We start from the raw sequence: 26166 nt of genomic DNA, 5'->3' as shown, positions 1-26166 counted from the left end.
TCTCTGTCCCCGGTGGCTGCAGGGTCCTGGTATGCGTCTGAGATCAGACTGGGTGGTGCTGAGGCCAGGATCGTAGTCTCAAGCAGCTCTGTTTCCCAAGATGGCGTGGTCGCCGTGCCTGTGCTGGGCGCCCAGGAGTGTCCACGCAAGGAGCGGGACTCCGCCGCCTAAGACTCAACAGTCTTGGGATCTTGAGCAGACAGGAACAGATGTGGAGGCCTCCCTTTCTCACATTCCAGGACAGGATTTTTGACCTATGTCGCGGTCAGTCAGGCCCTCCGGACTGGGGGTCCCTCGATGGTGTTGGGGATCCCGGCGAGCCCCCAAATGTTGTGCCCAGATTTCAAGATCCCCAAGAAATCCACACCAGGGAGCCAGCCAGTCCAATGCAAAAGCAGAGGGTCCTTCATTGAGCTAGCTCCACTCCCCCTCCTGGCCGACGCAGCGACTGGAAGCAGAGTCGATTCACTCTCATCATTGATGTTTCTTTCTCTCTCCTTCTCTCTTCTGCTAAGAAATTCATATAAATATATTGGAAAAAGTTAAAAAAAAAATAGTGTCTTTAGCTTGGCCGGTGTGGCTCAATGATTGAGTGTTGACTAATAAACCAGGAGGTCAGGGTTCAATTCCCAGTGAGGGCACATGCCTGTGTTGTGGGTTCAATCCCCAAGAGGGGGCATGCAGGAGGGAGTTGAGCAATGATTCTTTCTCATGATTGATGTTTCTCTTTCCCTTCCTCTCTCTGAAACCAATAAAAAGATATATTTTTTAAAAATGTCTTTAGATGTTGCCAAATACAACTTGTTTTTGCCCTGAGGGGCAGAATCCTCCTCTTCCTTCTGATCTCCTCGACCCTAGTTAAAAATCACTGCTACAAATAATGCTCTCATATACAGGGTCCCAACAAAATGTATACACACTTTGAATGATTATAAAGTCAGTGTTTATTAACATACAGTTCATTTTCAAAATTTAAAAGAATCTACAGAAATGAATAATTTTGTTTGTTAGTGTCTGTTTTCAAACTGATGACTGCTCTGGTCCAGGCACTGCTGTGCATGAAGCAATGGAATCATATGCATGAAGAATCATTTCATTTGGAATTTGGGGGCCTTCAATTTGTCAACAGTTACCAGTTTTCTACCATAAACTTTATCTTTTATGTATCCCCATAAAAAACATCTAGTGGCACTTTAGGATAAATTTTCTTTGTGAAGCTTTGTCTGGCTTCACCCATTATTTCAAATCAGTTAAACCTGAAAAGGAGTGAAAATTAAGTGGGTTATCAACTATTAAAGTGTGTATACATTTTAGGGGGCACCCTATATATACCCATTTTTAAAATTAGTTTTCACAGCACAGCCGGTAGGAGATAACAAATGGAGTTCAGGTAGGAGAGGAAAAGTTGAATAAAGATAAAGAGAAGTTGGGGATGTCAAGACAATACCAAGTCAATGCTAGCTTTCAAGGCTTTTAAGGACAGGATAATGGTCTTGCTGGGGGCCAATGTTTCAGGTTATATATTGAAACCCTTTGTGATTTGACACATTGAGAACTCCAGGGCCTTCAGGATATCAATCAGCACACCAGCCAGTGTTCTACAGGAGCAATAAGAAGTCATTGATGAACCAGCTCCTCTTCCAAGATGCCCCCCCGAATTGCTCTGCTGGCTAAGTAGAGAAGTACTGTTTGGAGAATAACGGGCCTTTTGAGATTTTGCTTGTTGTTGATAATGCTCTTAGACATCCCCCTTCGCTGGTGACCTTCATCCAATATCAAAGTGGTATTTCTCCCTTCAAATACCATTTCTTTGAGCCAACCAATGAATTAAGGAGTTATAGCAGTTTTTAAGGCCTACTACTTCAGGAGATGCTTTGCCCAAGCTATTGCTGCCACTGAGGAAGACACTGATACAATTCTGGAAGAATTAAAACATCTATGCCCACTTCAAGAGTTTTGCTTGGGCTTGGGATGAGGTCACCCAGGAGTATGAATGCCATCTGAAGAAGAGACTCAAAAAGTGAATCTATTACTTCAGTGGATTTGCCTATGATGAAGAACTTGCAAAAATCAACAAGCCTATGGTTGAGATGGAAAACAACTTGGATGAGAAGGACATTGAGGTGGTTCCTGAACAACTGACTGAGGAGTTGTTGGAACTGGAAGAGGAACACAGAGCTGAAGAAGAAGCAGGAGTAAAGGAAACTGCAGGAGAAGAGAAGAAGAACCCCCCCTGCCCCCCCTCGCCCCAGGAAATTTACAGTGGAGGGTTGAGCAGAAGCTTTTGCAAACTTCAACAAGTTCCTAAAAGAGTTTGAAAACATAGACTCCCAAACTAAAAGGTTTTTATTGCTACAGAGGAATGTTCATGGTGCATTATCAGCTTACAAGCAAATCTGTGGTGAAAAAAAAAAGAAACAAACTAAGCAAACCTCCATGAGAACATATTTCTGAAAAGAATGCCATCTCCTCAAGAAGAGCCTCAGGCATTTTTGGGGCAAGGTATTCCAGAAGAAAGCATTGTCATCATAGGAGATGACAGCTACTTGCTTGCTATTGTCCCTAAAGAACTTCCAGTGGGACAAGACATGGAGGAGGAAGACAGTGATATTGATGATCATGACTCTGTGTAGTCCTAGCCAGTGGTCAGCAAAGTGCGGCTCACGAGCCGCAGTTTGCCGACCACTGTCCTAGGCAAATGTGTGTCTTAGTTTTTAACAAAAAGTTTAAAAAGTAAAAAAAAAAAAATTAATAATAGCAAAAGCTGATAGAATTAGGATATAAAGAAGCAATATTCTTGTATAGTGTTTGAGTTTTAAGGAAAGTGTTATTATGAGAATTAAAAAGTTAAAAAAAATAAAAGTTTATACAGTTAAATAAAACAAGTTGCAGTAAGCTAAGGTTAATCTATTATTGAAAAGATATTTTTTCAAATAGTCATCTAAGTGTATGGTGTTTATAAAGTCTACAGTAGAATACAGTAATGCCCTAAGCCTTTACATTTGTTCACTACTCACAGACAACTTCCAGTCCTGCAAACTCTATTCATGGCAAAGGCCTTATACAGATGTGCAATTATTTTAATCTTTTTTCCTGTATTTTTCCTGCATCCTTTTCATGTTTAGATGTGTTTAGATACACAAATACTTACCACTGAGTTACAGTTGCTACAGTCTTCAGTACAGAATCATGCTGTGCAGGTTTGTAGGCGAGAAGCAATGGGCTGTACCATATAGTGTAGGTGTGTGGTTGGCTATACCAGCTAGGTTTGTGTAAGTGCACTCTAACGTTTGCACAGTGATGAAGCCCGCTCAACCATGCAGTTCTCAGAACTATCCCCATTGTTAATCAGCGTACGACTGACTTGTTTTACTGTCTGTCTCTCTCACTAGATTGTTAGTTGCCTGAGGTTTGGAGAAAATGTCTGCTTTGTTCATTGAAGAGAAGCAGCATATGCCACTCCAAAGTATGCCACGTTGGCATAAGGATTATTTTGAGCTGAAAGCAATTGAGGAGACACAGATACAGGTATTCTGGCTTTTTGAGAGTTCACTTTATGCCATTTTGCTTTCATGAAAGACATACATTAGCACCTGTTTTTGCTAATTGAAAGTTTCAAAGAGGGTTTTCGCTTTTATGAAAAGAGGCAACAACAACAACAAAAATAGTGTACTTCATTCGTTTCTTTTGCACGGAGCCTTTATAGAGGCAGTGCACTACCCCAGCCTCGAACCTCCTTCCTGAGAGGTACACTCAGCATCTCCGCATCTCAGCAGTGGCTTTGAGCTGCCTGTGAGCATCTGTGCTCTATCTCAATTCCATTAGCAAAATGCCTCCTAAGGGAATTGTTTCTTTGCTTTTTGCTCTTTGGCTTATGAAAGATTCCATGGAAATGCTTTACTTTTCCATGGCGGCGGGGGGGCGGGGCTGTAAAAAAAAGTTCTGCCCTCTCCCTATCTGCCTCAAAAGCAGGGCTTCATTTCCTAAAGTTGTTGCCCCTCCCCCCCATCCAGAGAGAAGGTGACCACCTGAAACAGCTCCAGGTCCTTCTCAGTCCAGACTCACTATCTCTCAGTCCAGACTCACTACCAAGTGAGCCTAGATAACAAACCTTACCAGCTAGCAGCTATCTTCCAGTGGTTTAGCCCCATATACTTACCTTCCTACAATTTGACACCCTGAAAACTCAGTTCTTTTCCTTTGTCTTGTCACTTCTCTGAAAATGTATTGTTCTTTTGTTAAGATGCTATGTAAGCCCAAGATCTAACCACCTCTTTGAGTTACTCCTCACTGGGTGCTCCCATGTGTATGTAAGATGCACATGTTTATCAAGTTTTGTTTGTTTTTCTCTTCTTATTCTGTCTTTCTTAGTCTAAATTATGGGGCCTCAAGAACCCTAAGATGGGTCGAGGAAAAGAATTTTCCTTACATCACCATAGTATATTTGGTATCTAGCACTGAAAACTATTTGTTGATCAAATGAATAAATCATTTTACTCTATGTAAGTGCTTTATTTGCTACAAATTTACTTAACAAACTGTTATTTCTGTTATATAACATTCACAGAGAAATGGTTTATGTCTCTTGCTTTCTCACACACGCAAAGGCATATATATTCAGCTTCACTCTTTTTTTGAATACAAGTAGTGTTTTATCAGGCTTGAGTGATTGTTTAAAAGTTACATGCTTCTGAAAGCAGCAAGCAGAAAAGATGATTAGTGCACCTTAATGTAAAATCAAATGAAATGTCAATGTGGTCCATATTTCAGTGCCTCAGGAGCATGTCCCAGAGTTCTCATTCAGCAGCCAGCCTCAGGGCCCGCTCATAGTACTCCAGGGCTTTATTCATTTCTCCTTTCAATTTGTAGGTGAACCCAAGGATGCTCAAGCTTTCCATGTCTTCTGCGTTTCTTTGAAGTTTCCTTAAAACCACTTTCTCCAAAGAACTGATACTTCTATCTCTTACAGATGATGGCTTTTCTATTTTTATTGCTTTTAAATAATAGATAATTGCATCGACTTCAGATTTCTTTTGAAATTCCTGAAATCGACCTTGCTGGAAATATATCTCTTGCATTTTTTCTTCTTCAAGTGATTTCATGCAGAACACTTTTTGATAAGCGTCTTCTGCTTTTCTGCTATTGCCTGCAACTGAATACATATCTGCTAGGTGCATATAAGCCATTTCAAATGTTGGCTTTTGTTCCACAGCAAATTCAAAATGAGATATGGCTAATTTTGTTATTCTGTCTATATTTTCTCTATCCCGTCCTCTAGGCTGCCAGTTTGTAGCTTTGCTTATTTTATAGACTTGTGATCTATAGCAAAGCCCTATCTGGTGATGCAGGAGGGCAGAGGAAGGTGTTGCCCGCAAGGCCATTTCTAAGAGCTGAAGAGCTTTATCTATAAAGCCTTTTTTTCGGTAAAACATGGCCACATATCGAAAGACATAAACCTGTGAAGTCATTTTGGCCAGTGCTTCTTCAATGTACTTTTCCCCCTCAGCTTCTTGTCCTATATTCTGAAGTTTCAAGGCGAGGAGACACTTAATATATGCATCTTCTGGATTTAGCCTGATGGCCCGTTTTAGGGGCTGCACACAAAATGCCTTACGAAAGCGTGATGTTGTGTTTAAGCCATCCAGACGATAGACAGCAATTGCATACCCAGTGCTGAATTCAGGGTTTTCAGGGTCCACTTCCAGAGCCTTCTCAAAGCAGGCTTTAGCCCGTTCATAATTCTTTCCTCCACATTTCAGCAAGGCCCATCCTTCCTTACAGTCCATCTCAGGGCATTCCATTGTGTAGCAGGAGGGGCCGGCAAACTTCTTGCAAGTGTTCTCCACCTTGTCCAGGTATATCTGAGTGTCTGCCAGTCTGCCCATGTGGTAATACAGCCAGGCATAGTTGCCCCAGGTAACCAGCTTTATTGCGTCTGACTGGGGGATGTGCCCTGCCTGCATTAAGTCTTCAGCTTCTTTCAAGCTCTCCAGGGCCTCCTTATTCTGGCCATTCAGGTGTTTCACATAGGCCAGTAGGTTGTGTATTCCCACATTGAAGTTGTTGTCTAGGTACTCAATCTGATCGAGGACCCTGTTTTCTAAATCATGCAGTTCACTGTCTTCAATGTGCAACTTCCACGTAAAGTGACATCTCAGTTGATCAAGTTTGTCCTCGATGAGATTGTCATTTAATTCATCACTGTAAAAAGAGACAATAATTATATATAGTTTTTCAGGAGCATTTGGAAGTGAAGCCAGAACTTTGATTAGTCAAATATTACCCCCACGTGTTCCTGATTCATTATCAATAGAGCATCTCCCAGGGCTCTATGATTGTGTCACTGGACAGAGAGCAGGTTGACATAAAAACCTTGGGAAAATGCTAATCACTTCATGGTTCCACCATGAAGAGTATGAGCAAGCAATCTGAAAGAGATTAGTTCTTCTCATGTCGAATAATTTCAGCACCACTCTCAATACTGCAAAGCCCTTCTCTCCTGACCTTTCTCAACATTGTAGTGCATCACTAATGCTGTCTGAAGAAATGTGGACAGAGGGTTCACAGAAGGGTAATTCCATACTCATCTTTTCCATATTCCCTACATATAAACATGGTTTGGTTTTCTGACTTCCCAGGAAGGGTTCTGAGCAAAATATGGTATGAGAACCAAATATGGTTTCATGAATACTTAAACCGGGGTGGAGAATTGTGGTACTACCCTGACATCTATGCTTGAGTGAACTTACTCAACCAATTCCTGAAATACTGAAAAATTGGTGGAACCGCTTCTCAATGATGAACTTACAGCACATGCACAGGTCAGAAGTAGAAGGATGAGTAAACAGTTGTGCCTATGCAAGGAAGCCGTAAGTCCCACTTCTGGAATTCAGTGAGCCTGCTGTCAGGTAACCCTGCAGCATAGTTATTAACAGGAACTCAAAATCTCAACAATTACAGTGAGCTTAGCTACCCACGGGAAAGGGAGAATAATAATGAGTCAGTGGGACAAGAAGTTTTCTTTCCATTATTCAAACCTCCTCTGAAGTAAGCTGACATTCTCTTTCCCTTCCAAGAACATGAGAGAAATAAATTTCTCTAATACTTGAAAAGGTCATCCTCACATCCTATGTAGCTATATTACATCTGTGTCTTCAACCAATTACCTTATATTCCATACTCAACATATCTTCCACCCGTTAGTCCCAAGGAAAGATCCCAGAGGGAACCCTGATGAATTTTTTTTTTTATCTCAATGGATAGCAATTTTTGTATAAATCTTACCATCCTGACTCACAATATATAACTGTAATCTAATCACAAACAGACTATGTAACATTCCCTTTTGAAAACAATGGGAGAGAGAAAAGCCATAAATCCAGGTGAGCAGAGGATTCTCAGGCATACTACTGCCTTTGCAAATACAGTTGGCAGCTCAGTATGACCCTCTCATTTCTCCCCAAGTCTTGACGTCAAAACTCCCCATACTGCCAAGCCACCTTCCCCAGGCCTCAGCGGTGATGTCCTGATCAGAGTTTGTTCTTTCTTAAAGTCATACCTGAGTGGTTGACCACTCAGGTGAAGAAGACATACAGTGACCTTCCTTTTCACCACCTAACTGTGGCCAAGAAATATTTCCCAGTGAAGCATGTGTGCGCCTGTGTGGATTTGGCAGCAGTCCTGATTCTGTGGGACTCTGGCTCAGCTGATTAGTTGATTCTGTGCTGCACAGTGTGTATCTGGCATAAACAGACCCATGAACCACACAGGACAGAGTAGCATTAAGGAGAGAGAAAACAGATAACAAGTGTGTAAATGTGTCTGTGTGTGTGTTTACAAATAGAAAAGAGCAATGAAAACTAGAGAGGGAAAAATAATTTCTAATGGACAGGGTTCCTACCTGAAGCAATGAAACTTAAGCACTGAAGTATGAGTTCAATATCAGGATTCATGGACCAGCTCTGTGTTTGGTTGAAAAGCTGGATGAATTGGATTTAATTGAAACTCTATTAGATGCCTTATCAGTGCAGTAGATAGATTGGCCTTGGACAATAGTTTGCAATCTTGGCTGCAAACTAGGAAATCTCATGTGAATCTTTAAATACATACAGGGTGTCTCCAAAAAATGTATACACAATGGTTATATCTGAAAAGAAAGAAACATCAATTGAACTATCAGGAAAAAAAAATTGTGTATACATTTTTTTGGGACACCTTCTATATGCCTGAGCTATCTTCTAGTTCAATGAATCAGAGTCTCTGGGTGTGAGGCCCAGGCATCAGAATTATCAGTAATTTAAAACAAACAACAACAAAAAAAGACAGAAGGCCCCAAGGTAATTTTATTGTGTAATCATGGCTTAAAATCACTGAGCTAGATTTTTGCTGCTCAGAGTGTGGTCTATGCACCAGTAGCAATAGCATCAACTAAAGCTTATTAGAAATGCAGAATGCCAGCCCCCTCCACCCACCTACTAAATTAGAGTCTTCGCCATGTTCAGGTGATTTGTTGGTATATTAAAGTTTGAGAGGTACTTTGTTAGATGATTCCTAGGCCCTTTTCAGGTTTAAATGCCATGGAGGGTGGACAGGGACTCATTCTATACGTACCTATCTTTCTATGAGGCTCTGAATCAGTAACTTAATTTCTCTGTGCCTGGTGTCCCTGTGTGCACCTGAATAATTCACACAATATGATAAAGGAATGTAGGTCAAAGTGTTTTGACCTCTACACAGAGTGTCTGGTGTTTCCTTTGGAGAGATTACTCATGCTTGCAAACGTGTGCCAACCATCCATAGAGAAAATGCTCAGCCACCACGAACTACTCTGCTCTGAAAGTACCAGTAATTTTCATACCATCTCAGGGGTCTTGGTGGCTATCTTTGGCTCACCGTGATTTACATTTCCGACTGACTCCCATGTATTCCAGTTCTAACTGAATTTTCATGCTTACAGGTAAGATCCCTTATCTGTAACAGACCATAGGCTGAGGCCATGTTGAGATCCTGAGTGGCCATGGAGTAACATGTAGGGGGGCTGTCTTTCATTGGTACCCTTAGCCTCCAGCTCAGCCAGTCTCTCTGTATTGGGGGTCTATCTCCTGAAGGTGGGGGGCGTGACCAATCTCTGTCAGGACTGGTGAGTGATTCTCAACAGGAGGTGTTTCCCCCCCCGCCCCCCCCCCCCGCCCCCCAGGGACCCATTGGCAATGTCTGGAGGCATTTTTGATGGTCACAAGTGGAGATGGGGATGCGAAGGATATCTAGTGGGCAGAGGCCAGGCCTGCCGATGAACATCTGACAATGCACAGGACAGCCCCCACTACAAAGAATTATCTGGCCTCAAATGGCAATAGTGCCAAGACTGAGAAACACTAATTTGTTCTGAAAGAACTTTCTGCAGTGATGGAAATGTTCTAAATCTGTGCTGTCCAAGGTGGTAGCCACCGGCCCCAGGTTACTATTGAGTACCTGTAATGAAACTAGTGGGTCTGAAGAATTCATTTCTAGATTTTATTTTAATTAATTTAAATACCTACGTAGTGGCTATGGGAATGAACAGCATAGCTTTAGATAAAGGCCGGCACTGTGAGGTGCTTGGCTTGCTCCACCACCTGGATGGAAACAGCAGATGACTCGGGAGACCTCAATTTCTTGAGAGTGCAGGTTTTACATCCTATGCAGTTCATTGAGCAACTGCCCACATTTTTTGGGCACTGTGATCTTTGGCTATGTGTGGGGAAATACAAATATGTATTCCTGCTCAACAGGAGACTAGTAACGCCATTCTCTCTGACATTTCTTCCAATAAAAACCACTTAAACGATCTGTGTTCTTGTGTCTAAAGACTTCATATTACTGCAGGTAGAAGTTGCTACAGATGATGGCAGTAAAGAGTGCAGGCAGCCCGTTTATTAAAAAGCATGAGCTGCAACAGACTGGCGTATTTGGGGAGGGAGGAGGAGATTAACCAATGAACTTATATGCATATATGCATAGACCAAGGACAGACGGTAGTTTGGGGAAGACCTGGGAAGGGGACTGGAGCAGAGTGGAGGGGGTCAATGGGGCGAGGGTGTGCATGTGTGTGGAATGGGACATCTGTAATACTTTCAACAATAAAGACAAATTTTAAGAAAAAAACATGATCTGTTGTCCATAGTATTCCCTATGGCTTCTTAACCTCCCTCCTTCAGCTTTTTCATAAACATTTTGAAGTTTCTTGACAAAGATAACTCTAGCATACCAGTTTTCAGGACTCAGCTCCATGGCCCAGTTTTTAGGGTTGGGGAGATAGTTCATTGGAATGCCAACAACCTGGGTTGTTAGGCTTCTCTTCCAGAACTTTTTTGAAACACATCTTAACCCTTTCATTGTACTATCCTCCACATTATTATTCTGCCAATTCTTTCTCCCAAGCAATCTCTAGATGCTGGATTCTCAGACTTGCAAACTTATTGCAGTACTTTCTGCCTTGGCTATGTAAGTCTGTGCTTCTAAGATCATATCAAGTGACGTAATAAAAGCAAAATCCAACACCCACTCATGATAGAAACTCTCAGAAAACTAGGATCAGAGGGGAACTTCCTCAGCTTGATGAAGAACACCTACAAAAAACCTATAGCTAGCATCACATTTAGTCACAATTATACTTAATAATGAGAAAGCAGATGCTTTTCCTCTAAGGTCAGAAACAAAGCAAGGATGTTCCCTCTCACTAGTCCTATCAATATCATATTAGAATTCCTGGCTAATGCAATAAGACAAAAGGAAAATGAAAAGTATACAAACTGGGATGGAAGAAATAAAACTGTCTTTGAAAATGACATGATTTCTACATAGACATTCCCAAGGAGTCAATAAACAAACTTTTGGACTTAATGTGCAACTATAGTAAAATAAAATAGAAGGGTAATATGCTAATTAGACTGGGAGACTTCCGGACGTCATTCCGGACAAAGCCATGGTGGCACGGCCGAGGCAGAGGCGGTGAGGGGCGATCAGGTGAGGAGGGGAGAGCAATTGGGGGTGATCAGGCTGGCGGGGGGTGGGGCAGTTGGGGGCAAGTAGGCTGGCAAGGGGGGGCAGTTGGGGGTGAGCAGGCCAGCAGGCAGAGTGGTTAGGGGTGATTAGGCAGGCAGGCAAGTGAGTGGTTAGGAGCCAGCGGTCCCAGATTGCGAGAGGGATGTCTGATTGTGAGTTGGACATCCCCCGAGGGGTCCCAGATTGAAGTGGGTTCAGTCTAGGCTGAGGGACACCCCTCCCCCCATGCACGAATTTTGTGCACCAGGCCACTAGTAGTAAAATAATAGGTTACAGGGTTATTATACAAAAATCATTGACTATCATTTATATCAGCAATGAACAATTCGTTTTTGAAATTCAAAACAAAAAACACTTATAGTAGCATCAGACCCCTCCTCCCCCCAAAACAAACAAACCAAGAACCACTTAGGGCCCTGACCGGTTTGGCTTAGTGGATAGAGCGTCAGCCTGCGGACTGAAGGGTCCCAGGTTCAATTCCGGTCAAGGGCATGTACCTTGGTTGCGGGAACATACCCAGTAGGGAGTGTGCAGGAGGCAGCTGATCAATGTTTCTCTCTCATCGATGTTTCTAACTTTCTATCCCTCTCCCTTACTCTCTGTAAAAAATCAATAATTCATATATACATACATATATATATATGTATATATATATATATGTATATATATATATATATATATATATACATATATATATATATATATACCACTTAGGGATAAATCTAATAACATATGTAAAAGATTCATATGAGAAAAAGTACAACACTCTGATGGAAGAAATCAAAGAAGAGCTATTTTCATATTAATCAAATGGAAGAGTAAATATGGTTAAGATGCCAGTTTTTCCCAAAATAATTTATATAATTTTAAAAATCCCAATCAAAATCTCAGCAAATTATTCTGGATATCAAGAATATGTTTCTAAAGGTTTTACAGAAAGGCAAAGGACCTAGAATAGACAACACAATGTTAAAGAACAAAGTTGGGATCTCACACTACCCCACTTCAAGACTTACTATTGAGCTACAATAATCAAGACAGTGTGATACTGGCCAAAGAAGAAACAAACGGATCAAGGAAACAGAATAGAGAGACCAGAAATAGGCCCGCACAAATATAGACAACTGATTTTTTGACAAAGGAACAAAAATAATTCAATGAAGAAAGGATAATCTTTTGTGCTGGAGCAACTAAACATATATATACCAAAACAAAACAAGAATCTAGACACAGCCCTTATACTCTTCACAAAAATTAAATAAGTCAAAATAGATCGTAGACCTACATAGAAAGGCAAAGGAGATATCACAGGATAGAATCAAAGTGACCTTGGATTTAGCTATAAGATTTTAGATACAATACCCGAAGCACCATTGATGAAAGCTGGTGATAAGTTGGACTTCATTATTGATGAGTTGGATTCTATTTAAAGTAAACCTTCTGCTTTGTGAAAGACACTGTTAAGAGAATAAGAGCACAAGCCACAGGCTGGGAGAAAATATATACACAATACATGTCTGATTAAGGACTTGTATCCAGAATACACAAATAATTCTTTAAACTGAACAAGAAAACAAAAATAAAAACAATTTAAAAATGGGCACAAGCCCTAACCAGTTTGGCTCAGTGGATAGAGACTTGGCCTGCGGTCTTAAGGGTCCCACGTTCGATTCTGGCCAAGGGCATGCACCTTGGTTGTGGGCACATACCCAGTAGGGGGTGTGCAGGAGGCAGCTGATCGATGTTTCTCTCTCATCGATGTTTCTAACCCTCTCCCTTCCTCTCTGTAAAAAATCAATAAAATATATTTTTTTAAAAAGATAATACAAATGGCAAATAAACATATACTAGTAAAAAGGTGCATGTCCTTTACTTGCCCTTGGGGTGTTGCAAATTAAAACAGCAGTGAGCTAGCACCGCACACCTACTAGAATAGCTAAAATCCATAACACTGACACCACCAAGTACCGATGAGGAGGTGGAGCAAAAGGAACTCTGATTCATTGCAGGTGGGAATACAGAATTGTCCAGCCACTTTGGAAGACAGTGTGGCAGTTTGTTACAGAACTAAACAAACATCCCCTTACCAATCCAGCAACCGTGTCCCCAGGTATTTACCCAAATAGGGTGAAAACTTATGTTCACACAAAACAGGCACAAGAATGTTTGGAGCGGCTTTATTCATAATTGCCAAAATTGGAAGCAATCAAGATGTCCTTCAGTAGGTGAGGGGATAAACAAAGGTTGGGGCGTCCAGACAATGGACTATTATTCAGCAGTAAAAATATATGAGCTATTAGCCACAAAAAGATACGAAGGAACCTTAAATGCATATTGCTAAGTGAAAGACGCATCTAAGAAGGCTACATACTGTATGATTTTTAACTATATGATATTCTGGAAAAGGTCAAACTATAGAAATAGAAAAAAAGATCAGTGGTTGCCAGGGGGTTAGAGGGAGCGGGGAATGGATGACTAGGTGGAACACAGGGCATTTTTAGGGCAGTGAAACCCTTCTTATGATAGTGTCATGGTGCATACATGATGTTACATACAATACAAAAAAAATGAACCCCAATGTGAACTATGGATTTTAGTAATAATGTATTAATATTGGTTCATCAGTAGGAACTACAAAACCACAGAATGCAAGATGTTAATCTTAGGGGGAACTGTACAGTGGGTGAGGGTGTGGAGCAGGTGGTATATTAGAACTGTACTTTCTGTGCATTTTTTATAAGCCTAAAAGTGCTCTAAAAATAAAGTTTATTACATGGGGAAAAATGACTGTTGCAATAAGGGCAATAGGGAGATGGCTCTGATCATAAGGTCTGCAAATATCTCAAGGATTAGTCAGAAAAGTGCTTTGTTTTCTGTGGAGTAAACAAGGCTAGAAAGAGCTGGGTGTGGGCAAGGAGGGTCATGGTTGGCCAGATCCAACAGCTGAGCAGGAAATATTTTCCCATGTCCTCAGCGAGATTTTGAGAGGGACTGTTTGGCATTCCAGTGTGTGTTTGATCTGAGGGGTGAGCCAGATTTCAGGGTCCGGGAGGCAGGGGAGGGACGACTTCATGTGTTTCTGGAGACAGGATTCACCATACCACGCTATGAAGCCGTAGAAAAATGATTGACTTCATGATGTCAGCAAATTCATTCTGTCAGGTTTGAGACCACAGAGAGGGATTGGATCTGCCAATGATTGCTGTTTACTCAGTGGATAGAGTGTGGGCCCTAGGACTGAAAGGTCTCGGGTTTGATTCTGCTCAAGGCACATGCCTAGGTTGTGGGCTCAATCCCCAGTAGTTCAGGAGGCAGCCAATCAATGATTCTCTCTCATCATTGATGTTTCTATCTCTCCCTTTCCCTTCCTCTCTGAAATCAATAAATCAATACACACACACACATATGGACCTGCCAATGGTTTATCAACACTGCATGATAAGCCTCAGTCACCTGGCTGCCTCTGGGAGCCACAGTTTTCTTTGTGCTTTGCTGCTGCTGGAAGAAAAGCAACTGACTCTTGAAATCTGGAATTCACAGGTCCTGACTGCCTGGCCCTGACTCCAAGCTGAAACCTGGGCGGGGCTGACTGCTGCTGTGCTGTTTCAGCTGTGGCTTGCCCTGTGTTGACCTGAAAGAGGGCTCAGCGAACAGAAGCAAACTCTGGGACATTCCCACTTGTAGGATACCCCTCCATGGAGCCCTGCTTTATAAAAGTACCATGGATGCCTGCACAACTTCCTGGGTCACGAACAAATGCCCACAGGAAAGGGCATGTCTCTGATTGACCATCTGAGATAGATAGTGGCAGGTCAGCTCTCTCTCTCTCTCTCTTTTTTTTTTAATTTTTATTGTAAGGGAGGGAATAAATCTTTTTCCACTGTCCATCTTGGGTTCTTTGATGGGGCCCTGAAAATTAGACTGACAAAAAACAGATTAACAAGAGAAAAACAAACAGAAGTTCAATAACATGTGCATCATGCATATTCATGGAGATACCCAGTAGTGAGTAACTCAGAATTTGGGCTTATATAGCACCCTAACAAAACGAAAATACATTGGTAGAAAATTGGCAAGACAAAGGATAGGGACTTTAAGCTTCCAGGGGCTGCAGATTGTGGGGGAGTAAATATATGGGGGAAATTAATGGATGGTAAGAGCTAGGAAGACAAGGTTTGTTTGTTATACTCCTTTTGGTACCATCTCCTCTCTGATAATAAGACTGTTACCTGAAAGGGCGAGGACTACGCCCTCCACCTTGCCCCAGGGTAAGGGCTATGCCCTCCATCTTACCTTGGCCATGTGCTCAGCAAGGCTTCTTCCCCGAAGACAAGCCACTGCTGGCCACGCCCACGATTTCTCTGGACTGGCCAATGATAGTTAAGGGAAGTGCACGCCATCACTATGACCACATCCTGTGTAATGAGACACCGACTGGCGCCTGGCCAATCGGCAGGGCCCACAGTCCTTTCTCCTCCTCTTGCCCCAGCCCCCTATAAAGCCTCTCTCCACACAGAGTTCTCTCTCTCGGCCACTGGAGCTTACCGTTGCATCGGTGAGTGTGGCAGGGGAGCCAAACCTAGGTTTGAAATGAATGACTCTTTGCTTTTGCATCGGACTCGCTGGCTCCCTGTGGGTTCTTGGGAATCATGAAATCTGGGCACAACATTACCCCTTCCTGATATAGGATCTGGCGGCCCCGGGCAGGGGCAGGGGAGTGGAGGTAGTGGGGGATGTTTACATGGAGAATTTGTCTTCTGCTTTCAGGCTGAGGGGGCGGGCAGGGAGCTCATCCTGTGCCTGCTTTTTCCTAATGGGCCTCAGGATACAGAGGCTAGTTACGCTGCTGACCAGTGATTCTTGCTGAAGCCTGCAAGTTGGGAGAGGACACATGACAGGGAGCATGACCCTCTCCTCCCACTCCTGACAGATTGAACTCTTGACCCCTCTCCAGGCTCTCTCAATGTTGTTGACTTGCTCTTTTCAACTTTTCCAAATAGGTGAGGTCTGGGAGAATGGATTGCTAGCCTGACTCCATGGCCCTCACCTTTGTCCTAGTATGCACACCTTCGTAAGGTGCATAGTCTGATTGTTAAATGCAAGTGACCCCAGAAAACAATCACTCTTCTTTAGGCTCACCACTTACATGATCAGGATGGAGGGGTGAGGAGTGATGGAAACCCATTTTGAATTTTTTTAAAAAAATTCAGGACTTTGACTCATTTGTAAATACAATGCTTCTTTCTGGTTAAGTTGTATAAAATGTTTTCCTATGAAAACACTTTTGTCTCTCTTGCAAATAGTCTGTCAAAGTTGAAAGGTCTGGGTGAAAGAGAGTGGGGAAAATTGGAAAAAAAGTTATGAGTGTTGAATGAGGCGCTTTGATTTGTAACAATGAAGATAAATAAAAATTCAGCATTTAGGGAGGGACGGCGAAGGGAGGGGCATTAATGATCTTTGTTTTTCAGAACCATTCCAGGAAGCTTTCATTTCTTTCCAAAGGAAATCTGACCTTTCCAACTTATGCTAGTGCTTGAATTCAGACTGCTGAGCCAATGAACATGGGGGACAGCAATGGGGTGGCTGGTTGGGGGCCAGCTCCTGAACATTCCACCCAGAAAACCTTAGATGTCATCTTTACTCCTGAGGCAAATGAACTGGTATCAGGGATGAGCAAATGTTTGGAACTGTCAGGCAGTCCCTCTAAAGCCAAGGACTCGACTGATTTTTTTAGACTAGACTGAAACCCCAGGACGGGCAGCCCTACAGTGGAAGGCCCCATCTGGGGGGCTTATTAACCTGTACCACCTGACGGAGGTATGCCCTGCTTGGGATAACTAAACAATTGTAAATTCTGTTTCCAGGGCACCAAGTGTATCTTCTGAGATTGTACTTCTTAGGTGTGTTTCTGATGAGCATGGAAGACAGCCAGGTCAGTCTATTGGTCAGGGTTGTGCTGTGCCACCAGGTAAAAGGAATAGAAAAGAAACTCAAGAAGGAAGTGACCTGACAAAAAAACAGACTTTATTAATTAGAGCAGTGGTTCTCAACCTTCCCAATGCCGCGATCCTTTAATACAGTTCCTCAAGTTGTGGTGACCCCCAATTTCATTGTTACAAATTGAACATAATTAAAGCATAGTGATTAATCACAAAAACAATATGTAATTATATGTGTGTTTTCCAGTGGTCTTAGGCGACCCCTGTGAAAGGATCGTTTGACCCCCCAAAGGGATCTCGACCCACAGGTTGAGAACCGCTGGATTAAGGCTTCCCTAAAGGGCATACCTGAGGCCAATACTGTAAGGTCTCACTCACACTGTCATGTGGTATGCTGCTGATAACACTTGGATGGCAAAGGCACCTTGGCTAAGGGCCAAGGGGATGGACGATGCAGATAAGCATCACGCCAGGGACCATGACCTTAGAAAGGCCTGCTTACAAGGTCAGCCCTTAGCTGGCATCTGGGAACTTGGATTTTTGGAGTGTTCTCACCATTCCCTAACCGAGAAGCATGGTTCTTGTTTATGCAAATGATGTGGTTAACGCTGACATCTGCTTTCCTTCTGGGAGTCTGGGATTTTGTTATGTGCTAAGCACAGGGTCCTTATGTAACTAGTCTCCAATGAAACCATTGGCCATGGAGTCTTTAACAAGCTCACAAGAGTTGTCACAATTTGATGTAGGAGGAATCAAGCAGGTGCTGTATGATCCTACTGGGAGAGACTTTGGGAAACGTGTGCCTCATTTTCATTATTCTTAGACCCATGCACCTTTTCCCTGTGCTGATTTTGCTCCGTATCTTTTTGTTGTCATAAATCTTAGCCGTGAATATGACTCTGTGCTGAGGTCTGTGAATCCTCCTAGGGAAAACCACCAGACCCAGGAACTGTCTTGGGGATTTCTGTTGCTGACTTCTCAGTCTTCTCACTGGAAGAAACAATGCTGCAGCGATTGGGAAATGCTCTCTCCATCTGGTGGAGCAAAGAAAAGACAGGCAAAGACTGGCCTAGTGTGGCTCTCTCTCTAACCTACCCAATTTCTTGTGAGGATTCCCCTTGTAAGACTCTCCTTTCACAAGTGGCATGCCCTTAGGTTCCCAACCCATGGGAACATGGGCTAGGGACACAGCATCAATACTTAGGCATATCTGGGATAAGAGTCTATCTCCTGGTAGATTCCAGTTGCAGGTAAGTTTCCACATACTTTAAGCAGGGGCAAAGGAGCAGGGACATCAAAACTCTTCTGTTTATTATCTCAAATTGGAGTCTGTGTTTCTCTATAACCATAGTGAGTGTGTGTGTGTGTGTGTGTGTGTGTGTGTGTGTGTGTGTGTGTGATGGGAGGCAGGGGGACGGGGGGGTGGGGGGAGACTGAAATGGTATTTAGCAGGGAAGCAATTGCCAAGGTATTCGTGTGTGCACAGCAACCCTGGTCTACAGCAGCAGCTGCTAACTGGGCACTGGGCTCGGGTTTGGCTCCTGGGCTGCAGTGAGAGTCATAGTTCCCATAGCCCTAGGATGGGGTGAGTGTTAGTTCCAAGGAGGAGCTAAAATGGACATGTTGAGAATAGGGTGTCACAGCCGTAGTAAGTACCCACCATCCCTAACAAGAGAAACTTGGAGAATTAATATTACTTGTAATCACACATGCAAACCACACAGTTCTATCCTGAGTAGAAATTTTGACATTTATTGTAGCATTATTAGCAACAATACATATTTACTATAGTATCACTATCAAAAGTACGTATATATATATGGCTGAGGTCAAGCACAACATGGAAGGTATATTGCAGAGTTTTAGTCAAAAGCTAGTCTTCTAGGAGGCCCAGAAGGTTAAATAGTAATGGGGTGAGGAGGTGAGATTCTGTTGGTAGGCAGTCTACCAGCTATGACCCTTGGCAAGCAGGGCAGAAACGGGGGATTTCTGGTGAACTGAGTGCAAACTGAGATAATCACACCTCCCAGGGCTGAAGCGCTGTTCCTCGGTGTCATATGTTACAAGACAATTGAGTGTGACTGGTATGGAACAAGGGAGACAGACATGAGAAAACAACTCTCTAACCATGTACCGGAAAGCCATAAACAAGACCACCTCGCTCATCAAGCTCAGATTAGGGAACTCCTGCCTTTCCACCCTTCTCCCCCTCACAACCACCATTCCAGGCTTCCCCCTCTCTGTTCCTTTCACTCCTCTGCGTCAGCTGAGGGATCAGAGAGCTTGCTGAGAGTGGAGCTGCCTGCGCCCTGGCCCACTTCCTCTCTGCCTTCTTCAAGCTCCTCTGCTGGCAGGAAAAAATTGCTTATGCCGGAAGGGCTGTTCCTCAGGAGGTGGCCCAGTTCCTTCTCAAAACATTCAGCTGCTTGCAGCAGATCTCCATTCAGCTTGTGAGTTAATCCTTGGAGATACCAAGAATTCTGTGGAAGCTGCTTTTCAGCTCCATTCACAGTAGATTTTGTGCTTAAATGATGCTGGACAGGAGTGTCTTCAGACTTCTCATTTTGCTCCTGAAAGTTGGAATAGCCCTGATGCAGTTGTTTTCTCTCTGCCTTATTAAAAGCTGTCTGATAACATTCTTCTGATTCCAGCTCAGTGAGATCAGAATATACATACAGAGGGTTCAGTCCCTTCTCAATAGCTTTATTCGAATAGTCCATAGCAGATTTCCGTAGTTCTTCCATCTTCTCTCTATTCCCACCAGCTTCAGAGTCCTCTGTGCTCTGCATTTGTTTCTCTTTTGCCCGATAGCAGCAGGCGATCTGGCGATAGATGCAGGCATTGTTGGGCAAGGACTCCAACACCTTTTGAAACAGTTCAATTGCTTTGTCTAGATCACCTTTTCTTTGGTAAAATTTGGCTGCGCTGCGGAGGACATCTGTTTGGCCAGGAGCTTTCTCCAGGGCCTCTTCTATCAACAGCCCCCCTTCAGCTTCTTTATTTATCTTTTGCAATTTCAGGCCCAAGAGAACTTTGAGGTACTGATTGTCGGGGTTGAGCTCGATGGCCTGCTTCAGAACACTGACACAGAACTGCTTCGGTGGTTTATCATCCAGACGGTACATCGCGATTGCCAGCCCGGTGGAGAATTCTGGGTTGTTGGGTTTCTCTTCTAGAGCTTTCTCAAAGTACGCCTTCACCCTTTCATTTCGCTTTGCTCCGCACTGTAGCAGGGTCCACCCTTCCTCAGAGTCAAGCTCAGGACACTCAATGCTGTAAGGATTTGAAAACTTCTCACACACTTGTTTCACCTTGTCTACATAGACTTGAGCTTCGGAGAGTCTGTCCATGTGATAGTAGACCCAGGCGTAGTTGCCCCAGGTGACCAGGCTTCGGAGTTCTGCTTGGTCAGGGTGCTGCTGCTGGATTAACTCTTCGGCTTGCCGCAAGCATTCCAGCGCCTCCTCGTTCTGACCATCTAGGTGTTTTATGTAGGCCAACAAGTTGTACATTGTAGCTTTGAACTCAGTGTTTAAAAATTCAATCTGGTTACACACTCTATCTTCTAGATCATGGGAGACACTTTCTTCCTTAAGTAATTTCCACGTGAAATGGCATTTCAGCTGTGGAAGGATTTTCTCCAGAGCGTTCTTGTTGACCTCACTGTGGAGAAAATAAACATGGTCACTCTGAGGTGTACCTGCCAAGCATCGCACCGTGGGTGCAATCACAGGTTAATTGTGTGTGTCAACTTGACTGGGCCACGGGATGCCCAGACTTTTTGTTAAACATCAGTTCTGGGCATATCTGTGTTCCCAGAAGAGCCTAGGATTTGTGCCAGTGGACTGAGTACAGTGGATTGCCCTCCACAATATCCAATCTATTGTGGGCCTGGGGGCGGGGGGCAGGGGGGACAGAGGAAGGGTGAATTTGCTCTCTCTGGTTGAGCTGGAACATCCCCTCAGGCTGGGACTTATACCACTGGCTTTTCTGTGTCTGCAGCTTGCAGACAGTGAATCAAAGATGTCTCAGCCTCCATAATCATGTGAGCCAATTCCTCATAATAAATCTCTCTCTCTCTAGCTTATTTACATATATATGTACAGGGTGGAGCAAAGTAGGTTGATAGTTGTTCCTATGGAAAATAATACAATAACTGATAAAGAATAATATAAGAATAAACCATGTTTCGCGTACTTACTGTCAACCTACTTTTGCCCAGCCCTGTATACACACATATGTATACATATATATGTATGTATGTATACCAGCATAGGTGAGAATATTTTAAAAAAAAAAAAAGAGCAGTATTTTAAAAGGCAGGTAAAAAAAAATGAATGTTTACAAATTAGGTAGAAATAATACAAAAGAGGGTTAAAATTCTCAAAGAGGAAAAGCAAAACATCCAATTGTATAAAGCCTCTTCCCTTGCAAGAAATGCGCATAAAGATGAAGATCCAGTTTGGTTTCTCAGCTGAAAATGTACAAAATAACTTAGAAATAACTTGAGGTCAAAGGCTGCGAGCCCAGTACTTGTACCTGCCTGCTTTTGATCTAAGGAAAGTTGATGACCACAGTGCCAGGCAGAGCTGATGGTAGAAGAGCCAAGAGTTCTCCGTCCTCCATTCACCTTCAAGTGCAAGCCGAAGAAAGACAAGCCTTCAGTGAAGTCTGGGTTCTGCAGTTGCCTGACTGAATTTCCTCCATTGTGGTGCTCAAAAAACTTTACTTCTTGGCCAGCAAAACATGGAAGAGCCTGGAACAACCCTTAACAAATGCTTGCTTCCTCTTCCCAGCTTTTGGGGGTTGGGCCTGACATCAACCTGCAGCTTATCTATGTGTCTCTCATGGGTTCTGTTTTTCTGGAGAACTCTGACTATACACACCCCTAAGTTTTCTTAGACAGAAGAGCAGGTACTTTCCTCTTGCTTCCTGGACTCACTTTTCTGTAGCTATGGTCTGTGTAAAAACCCACAAAGCATATCCCTGCCACCATGTGAATAGACATGCAGGAGGTGGGGTAAGGTGATGAGACGCGAAACATATGGTGAGAGGAACTGGGATCTCTCTTGTGCTGCTCAGTCACTAAGTCAGGGCTCAAGTCCTCAAACATTCTGAGGAGTGAGTTTTATTTAGCCATCCATTGACCTTCTACAGGGCTCCTTTTTGTGTCACTTGGTGAGCTTGGGGGAATACTAAGAAAAACAAAGGTTATCCTGGCTGTCTCTGCCCCTAGGAGCTCACTGTCAGGTTAGAAGGAGCCATGAAAAGAATGAAAACTCAGGGAATGTTTGCCACCGTGCTGTGTGATTTAGTCTTTTCTCTTCATCTTCTCCACCATCACACAGGACACATAAAAGCTGGGTTTCAGTCTGATTGAAGCCGTCTCCCCGACAGCCCAGATCCCAGAGAGAGTGAATTTAAGTACATGAAATGCTCTGCTTTTTTCACCTTCAAATTTTCATTGTATATTTTTTATTTGTTCATTGACATATTGACATGTTTTTATGTAATTCACATTTAGGATAACATTAACATATTTAACTGAGTAGATACAAATAAATCAACTGAAGATAATTCTGATTTAATTAAAATACCCGATTGCCTTTCTAAACACCAATACTCCATTTGCCAAGCTTTCCTCGCTTATTAATTTCTATCATGTGTGTGTGAAAGTGGCTCTAAATACTCTTTATATGTATATGTATAAAATTCAGTAAGTTACTGAACAATAATTAAATCAGACATTTGAAGGGAGGACAAGCAAGCAGGTGGAATGATGGCCGCAGTAACTTGAGGAAGAGAAAGTCTCCGTTCAGGTGGAACATGGAGTTGAATGCCCTTCCTTCCTGGAGACTATGTACCTAGTAGAAAACTTTGGGGAGCGGGAGTCCCTCTGGTCCAGGAAGAGATTTCTCATGGCCTCCAACGGCCGCCTTGAGGTTTTGCTGACCAAAGCAGATAAAAGCAGCACTGCAACTCCTTGGGAAACACCCAGAACCAGCCCGTTTACAGCCTTTCCTCCTTCTCCTGCTCCCCTACCTGGATTGACCTTCTACAGGGCTACCTTTTTGTGTCACTTGGTGAGCTTTGGGGCGCTGCCCACAGACCCCAGCGAAGATGCCTCACCTCCTTCCAGGGCCTGGTGAAAGCCATTACTAGACTAGAATCTTGAAAGTTCCTGGAAGAGGCCCTGTTTAAATGGTAAGAAGAGGAGTTTCCAGAGAAACCTCCGAGGCGGCTTGTACAGGGACTGATGCTGTGAAGGGACAGGCAGAACTCATGGCCAGTTGTTTGGTCAGAACAGGCACAACCCGAGGAGCCCATCTCTTCCAAAAGTGAGCCAAGGAACTGTCCATAGCAGGGCTGCTCACACTTTCCCATGCACATGGACCACACCACCCGAGGACCGGGCTGGAACAGCTCAGCAGGTCCGGGATGCTGCCTTTATAACCTCCTCTCAGCGGGGGCTGGATTCAGACCACACGGAGAGTAGCAAGGGCCTAACCACTTTTTGGAAGTGATTTCCAATCACCAGTTTCTCATCCCGAAAAGCCCTTAAACAGGCAAGCCTTGCTTTATAAGAACATCCTTCCCACGCCCCCACTGGCCACCCACCCACTTTGGGCTTCCTCCACTCCCATTTACACACATAGCCGGCAGGGAGCACTGAGTGTGTCTAGGAAGTACCTGTGGTCCTCTTTAAATATGTATTCTGGCCCCCCTTCCCTCTCCCCAGGCTTTAAGTCTGATTAGGCCTTCAGAATGCAGGGCCCAGTAATTTGCATTCTAACAGGGCACTCTGCTTTATTATACCCGCCAGCTGCAACACAGCTTGAAACTACAACACTCTCTCCCAGCTCACAGGGGAGGTCTGGCAGGTCGCTAAGAAGACGCATTCCTCAATTCTGAAAGAGCCAATGGTAAGGTAGAAGCGACCTCATTCTAGATTGCAGTTTTGCAGCGCTGAATTAGTCATTAGCACATTTGCTGAGAAGCAAGCATACTTTAAAAATCACCACCACCACCACCACCACAGAGCTCACAAACGGCTGGTTCAGTCTGACAAAATCTAAGACACAAAAGAGGGACCAGGACCTCCACTGTCCCTCCCCATTGCCCAGATTTTGCCTGGAAGGAGCGGAGCAGGTTAGCCCTCGGGCTCTCTCCAGAAACTCCAGTCCTTGCCCTGCTGCAGCCGCCAGCGCTCCTGCGAGCACCTCCCTCCGTGTCCTTAGGCTGCCGGACTCAGTAAACAGACAGAGCGACAGAAATAAAAACGCAGGAATTGGTCAGAGGGGTTCATGACCAAGTTCAGAGCAACGCAGCTGTAACCTATAAGCGCACACCGAATCAGGAGGATTCTGGGAGTTGCCCGCCAGAACAAGATTTGTAAGAAATGCTCTCCACTTGCTAGCAGAGAAGGCAGCCATCGTTACCTCATGATGGCGGTGTCCCTGGGATTCTCAGAAGCTGGGGTGCAGGCTGATGTTCTGTTCTGCTGGTGGATCGCAAGCGAGTGCCGATGAGGTTCCCAAGCCCTGGCTCTGGCCCTTAGGTCTGTGCTTTTATGGAGAAGAAATGGAAACTGAAACTGATGCGATGCCGTCAGGATTCCTGGTGAGGAGAAATGAAACTAAGGTATGAGAGCTCAGCTCACTCCCGCCCGGGAATATTGTTCTACTCGGGTTCTGAAACTGTTTGAGAGACTGGAAAAGGCACTAGAGATGGCTTGCAGTTTCCATGCCCTACTCCTAGAGACCTGATCCAACCGGGGGTGGGCTGGGGCTCGGGGTCGGAATCTGCATTTTTACACTCCCTGGATTTACTGTTGCAGGAGTGAAACCCAGGGTCCTTATGACTGATTAAATTTAACTTTAAATCCTAATTATAGAAATTATCTCTCTCTTTATAGATACACCCCTCAGAAATGAGCCTTTCCCCCAGATAATCCCCCCACGCAGCACAAGACAGGAGCCCAAATCTGACTAATGATCACAGTGTGGGGACCTCTGGTATCTTGACCTTAGTTATGTTTCAGCTCCTGAGCCTTAAGAGGGAATGGCCCTCTGGCTCCTTTCCCAGGAGACCAGACCGAGGGATGCCAGCAAGAATCTCAGAGCAAGACCTGAAGAAATGACTCACTGCCCTGACCTCACCTCCGACCAAGGAGCTCTCATCATGAGCCCCCTAATCCGTAGTGTCTTGTGATTTTGCCCTGTATAATCTGTAACCTACACACGATCAGGGTGTTAGGGCTTTTGCTCAAAGGCTTCCTATTCTCCTGGGTGGCACCATTCCTCATAAAATAGCCAGTATTTCTCCCCTGCAGTTCTCGGTGCCTAGTGTTTGGCTGTGCGAGCGCTGTGCTGTTGGACTCTTTCTGTTCTATTGCAGGAGTCCCTGTACCACAAATGGAGAAACACTATCCTAGAGGTGTTTGGAAAAGCAGTTTCCTGTTTACTTGCAGAAGATAATGTAGTGAATCGGACGATCTAGAATAGAGGGAAATAAACACAGGACACCTGGATTTAGGGTAGCTCTTTGATCAGCTCTGGGATATTTCTTGAATCACATCATTGAGCCTCATTTCTTTACTTTTAAAATGGCCTAGAATGAACTGACTTTTTCCTTCCATCCAAATTATAGGAAACTGTGCCATGGGGAGATCCATTCTTACCTTCATCTAAGGCAGTGGTTCTCAACCTTGGCTGCACATTAGAATCACCTGGGAATCTTTTTTAAATCCTGATTTCTGGGCCTCATTCTCCGGAAATTCTGTTTCTTTGTTATGGGGTGGGGCCACAACATTAGTAACAAAGAAATAGAATTTCTGGAGGATGAGGCCCAGACATCAGGATTTTAAAAAAAGATTCCCAGGTGATTCTAATGTGCAGCCAAGGTTGAGAACCACTGATCTAAGGTGTGGCCCTTGAGTCGCCATCGAAGAGTGGTCCTCACCCTCCAAATAAAACCCCCGAGGGCCTAGTCCTCCCAGCCCCTGCCCCTTCTCTCCAACGTGAGCTTAACTGAAAGGATTGAGACATTTCACCCTTTTGGCCTTTGTGCCCAGAGCTGGGACATGCTTTGGCACCTGGGTAATGACCTTACTGTATGTAAACACTTGGGTGAGTAATTTGCCCTCTGAACCCCGTCTTATTCACCTAGAAAATGAGGCTAGTAA

At 43.8% G+C, this 26166-nt stretch overlaps 3 protein-coding genes across 3 annotated transcripts in view; all 3 read right to left on the bottom strand.

Moving 5' to 3' along the window:
• Nucleotides 1-24532, bottom strand: part of LOC132214982 (interferon-induced protein with tetratricopeptide repeats 1-like) — a 45532-nt gene extending 21000 nt beyond the window's left edge. Inside the window, exon 1 of the mRNA XM_059662783.1 lies at nt 24422-24532. Within this exon, the coding sequence (XP_059518766.1) occupies nt 24422-24426 (5 nt within the window). The 5' untranslated portion in view covers nt 24427-24532. The remainder of the gene's footprint in view (nt 1-24421) is intronic.
• LOC132214984 (interferon-induced protein with tetratricopeptide repeats 1-like) lies at nt 4676-24557 on the bottom strand. The gene is made up of 2 exons (XM_059662786.1): nt 24422-24557; nt 4676-6201 (listed from the first exon to the last, which is right to left on the bottom strand). Exons 1-2 carry the CDS (start codon nt 24424-24426, stop codon nt 4797-4799), a joined length of 1410 nt encoding a protein of 469 aa, XP_059518769.1. The 5' UTR covers nt 24427-24557; the 3' UTR covers nt 4676-4796.
• IFIT3 (interferon induced protein with tetratricopeptide repeats 3) lies at nt 18707-24556 on the bottom strand. The gene is made up of 2 exons (XM_059662785.1): nt 24422-24556; nt 18707-20645 (listed from the first exon to the last, which is right to left on the bottom strand). Exons 1-2 carry the CDS (start codon nt 24424-24426, stop codon nt 19232-19234), a joined length of 1419 nt encoding a protein of 472 aa, XP_059518768.1. The 5' UTR covers nt 24427-24556; the 3' UTR covers nt 18707-19231.
• Nucleotides 24558-26166: the final 1609 nt, after the last annotated feature.

The sequence above is a fragment of the Myotis daubentonii genome, chromosome 13 (assembly GCF_963259705.1).
Source record: "Myotis daubentonii chromosome 13, mMyoDau2.1, whole genome shotgun sequence".
In the NCBI taxonomy this organism is placed as follows: Eukaryota; Metazoa; Chordata; class Mammalia; order Chiroptera; family Vespertilionidae; genus Myotis; species Myotis daubentonii.
Note: the sequence above shows the minus strand (reverse complement) of the source record. Positions and strands in the feature narration are given on the sequence as shown.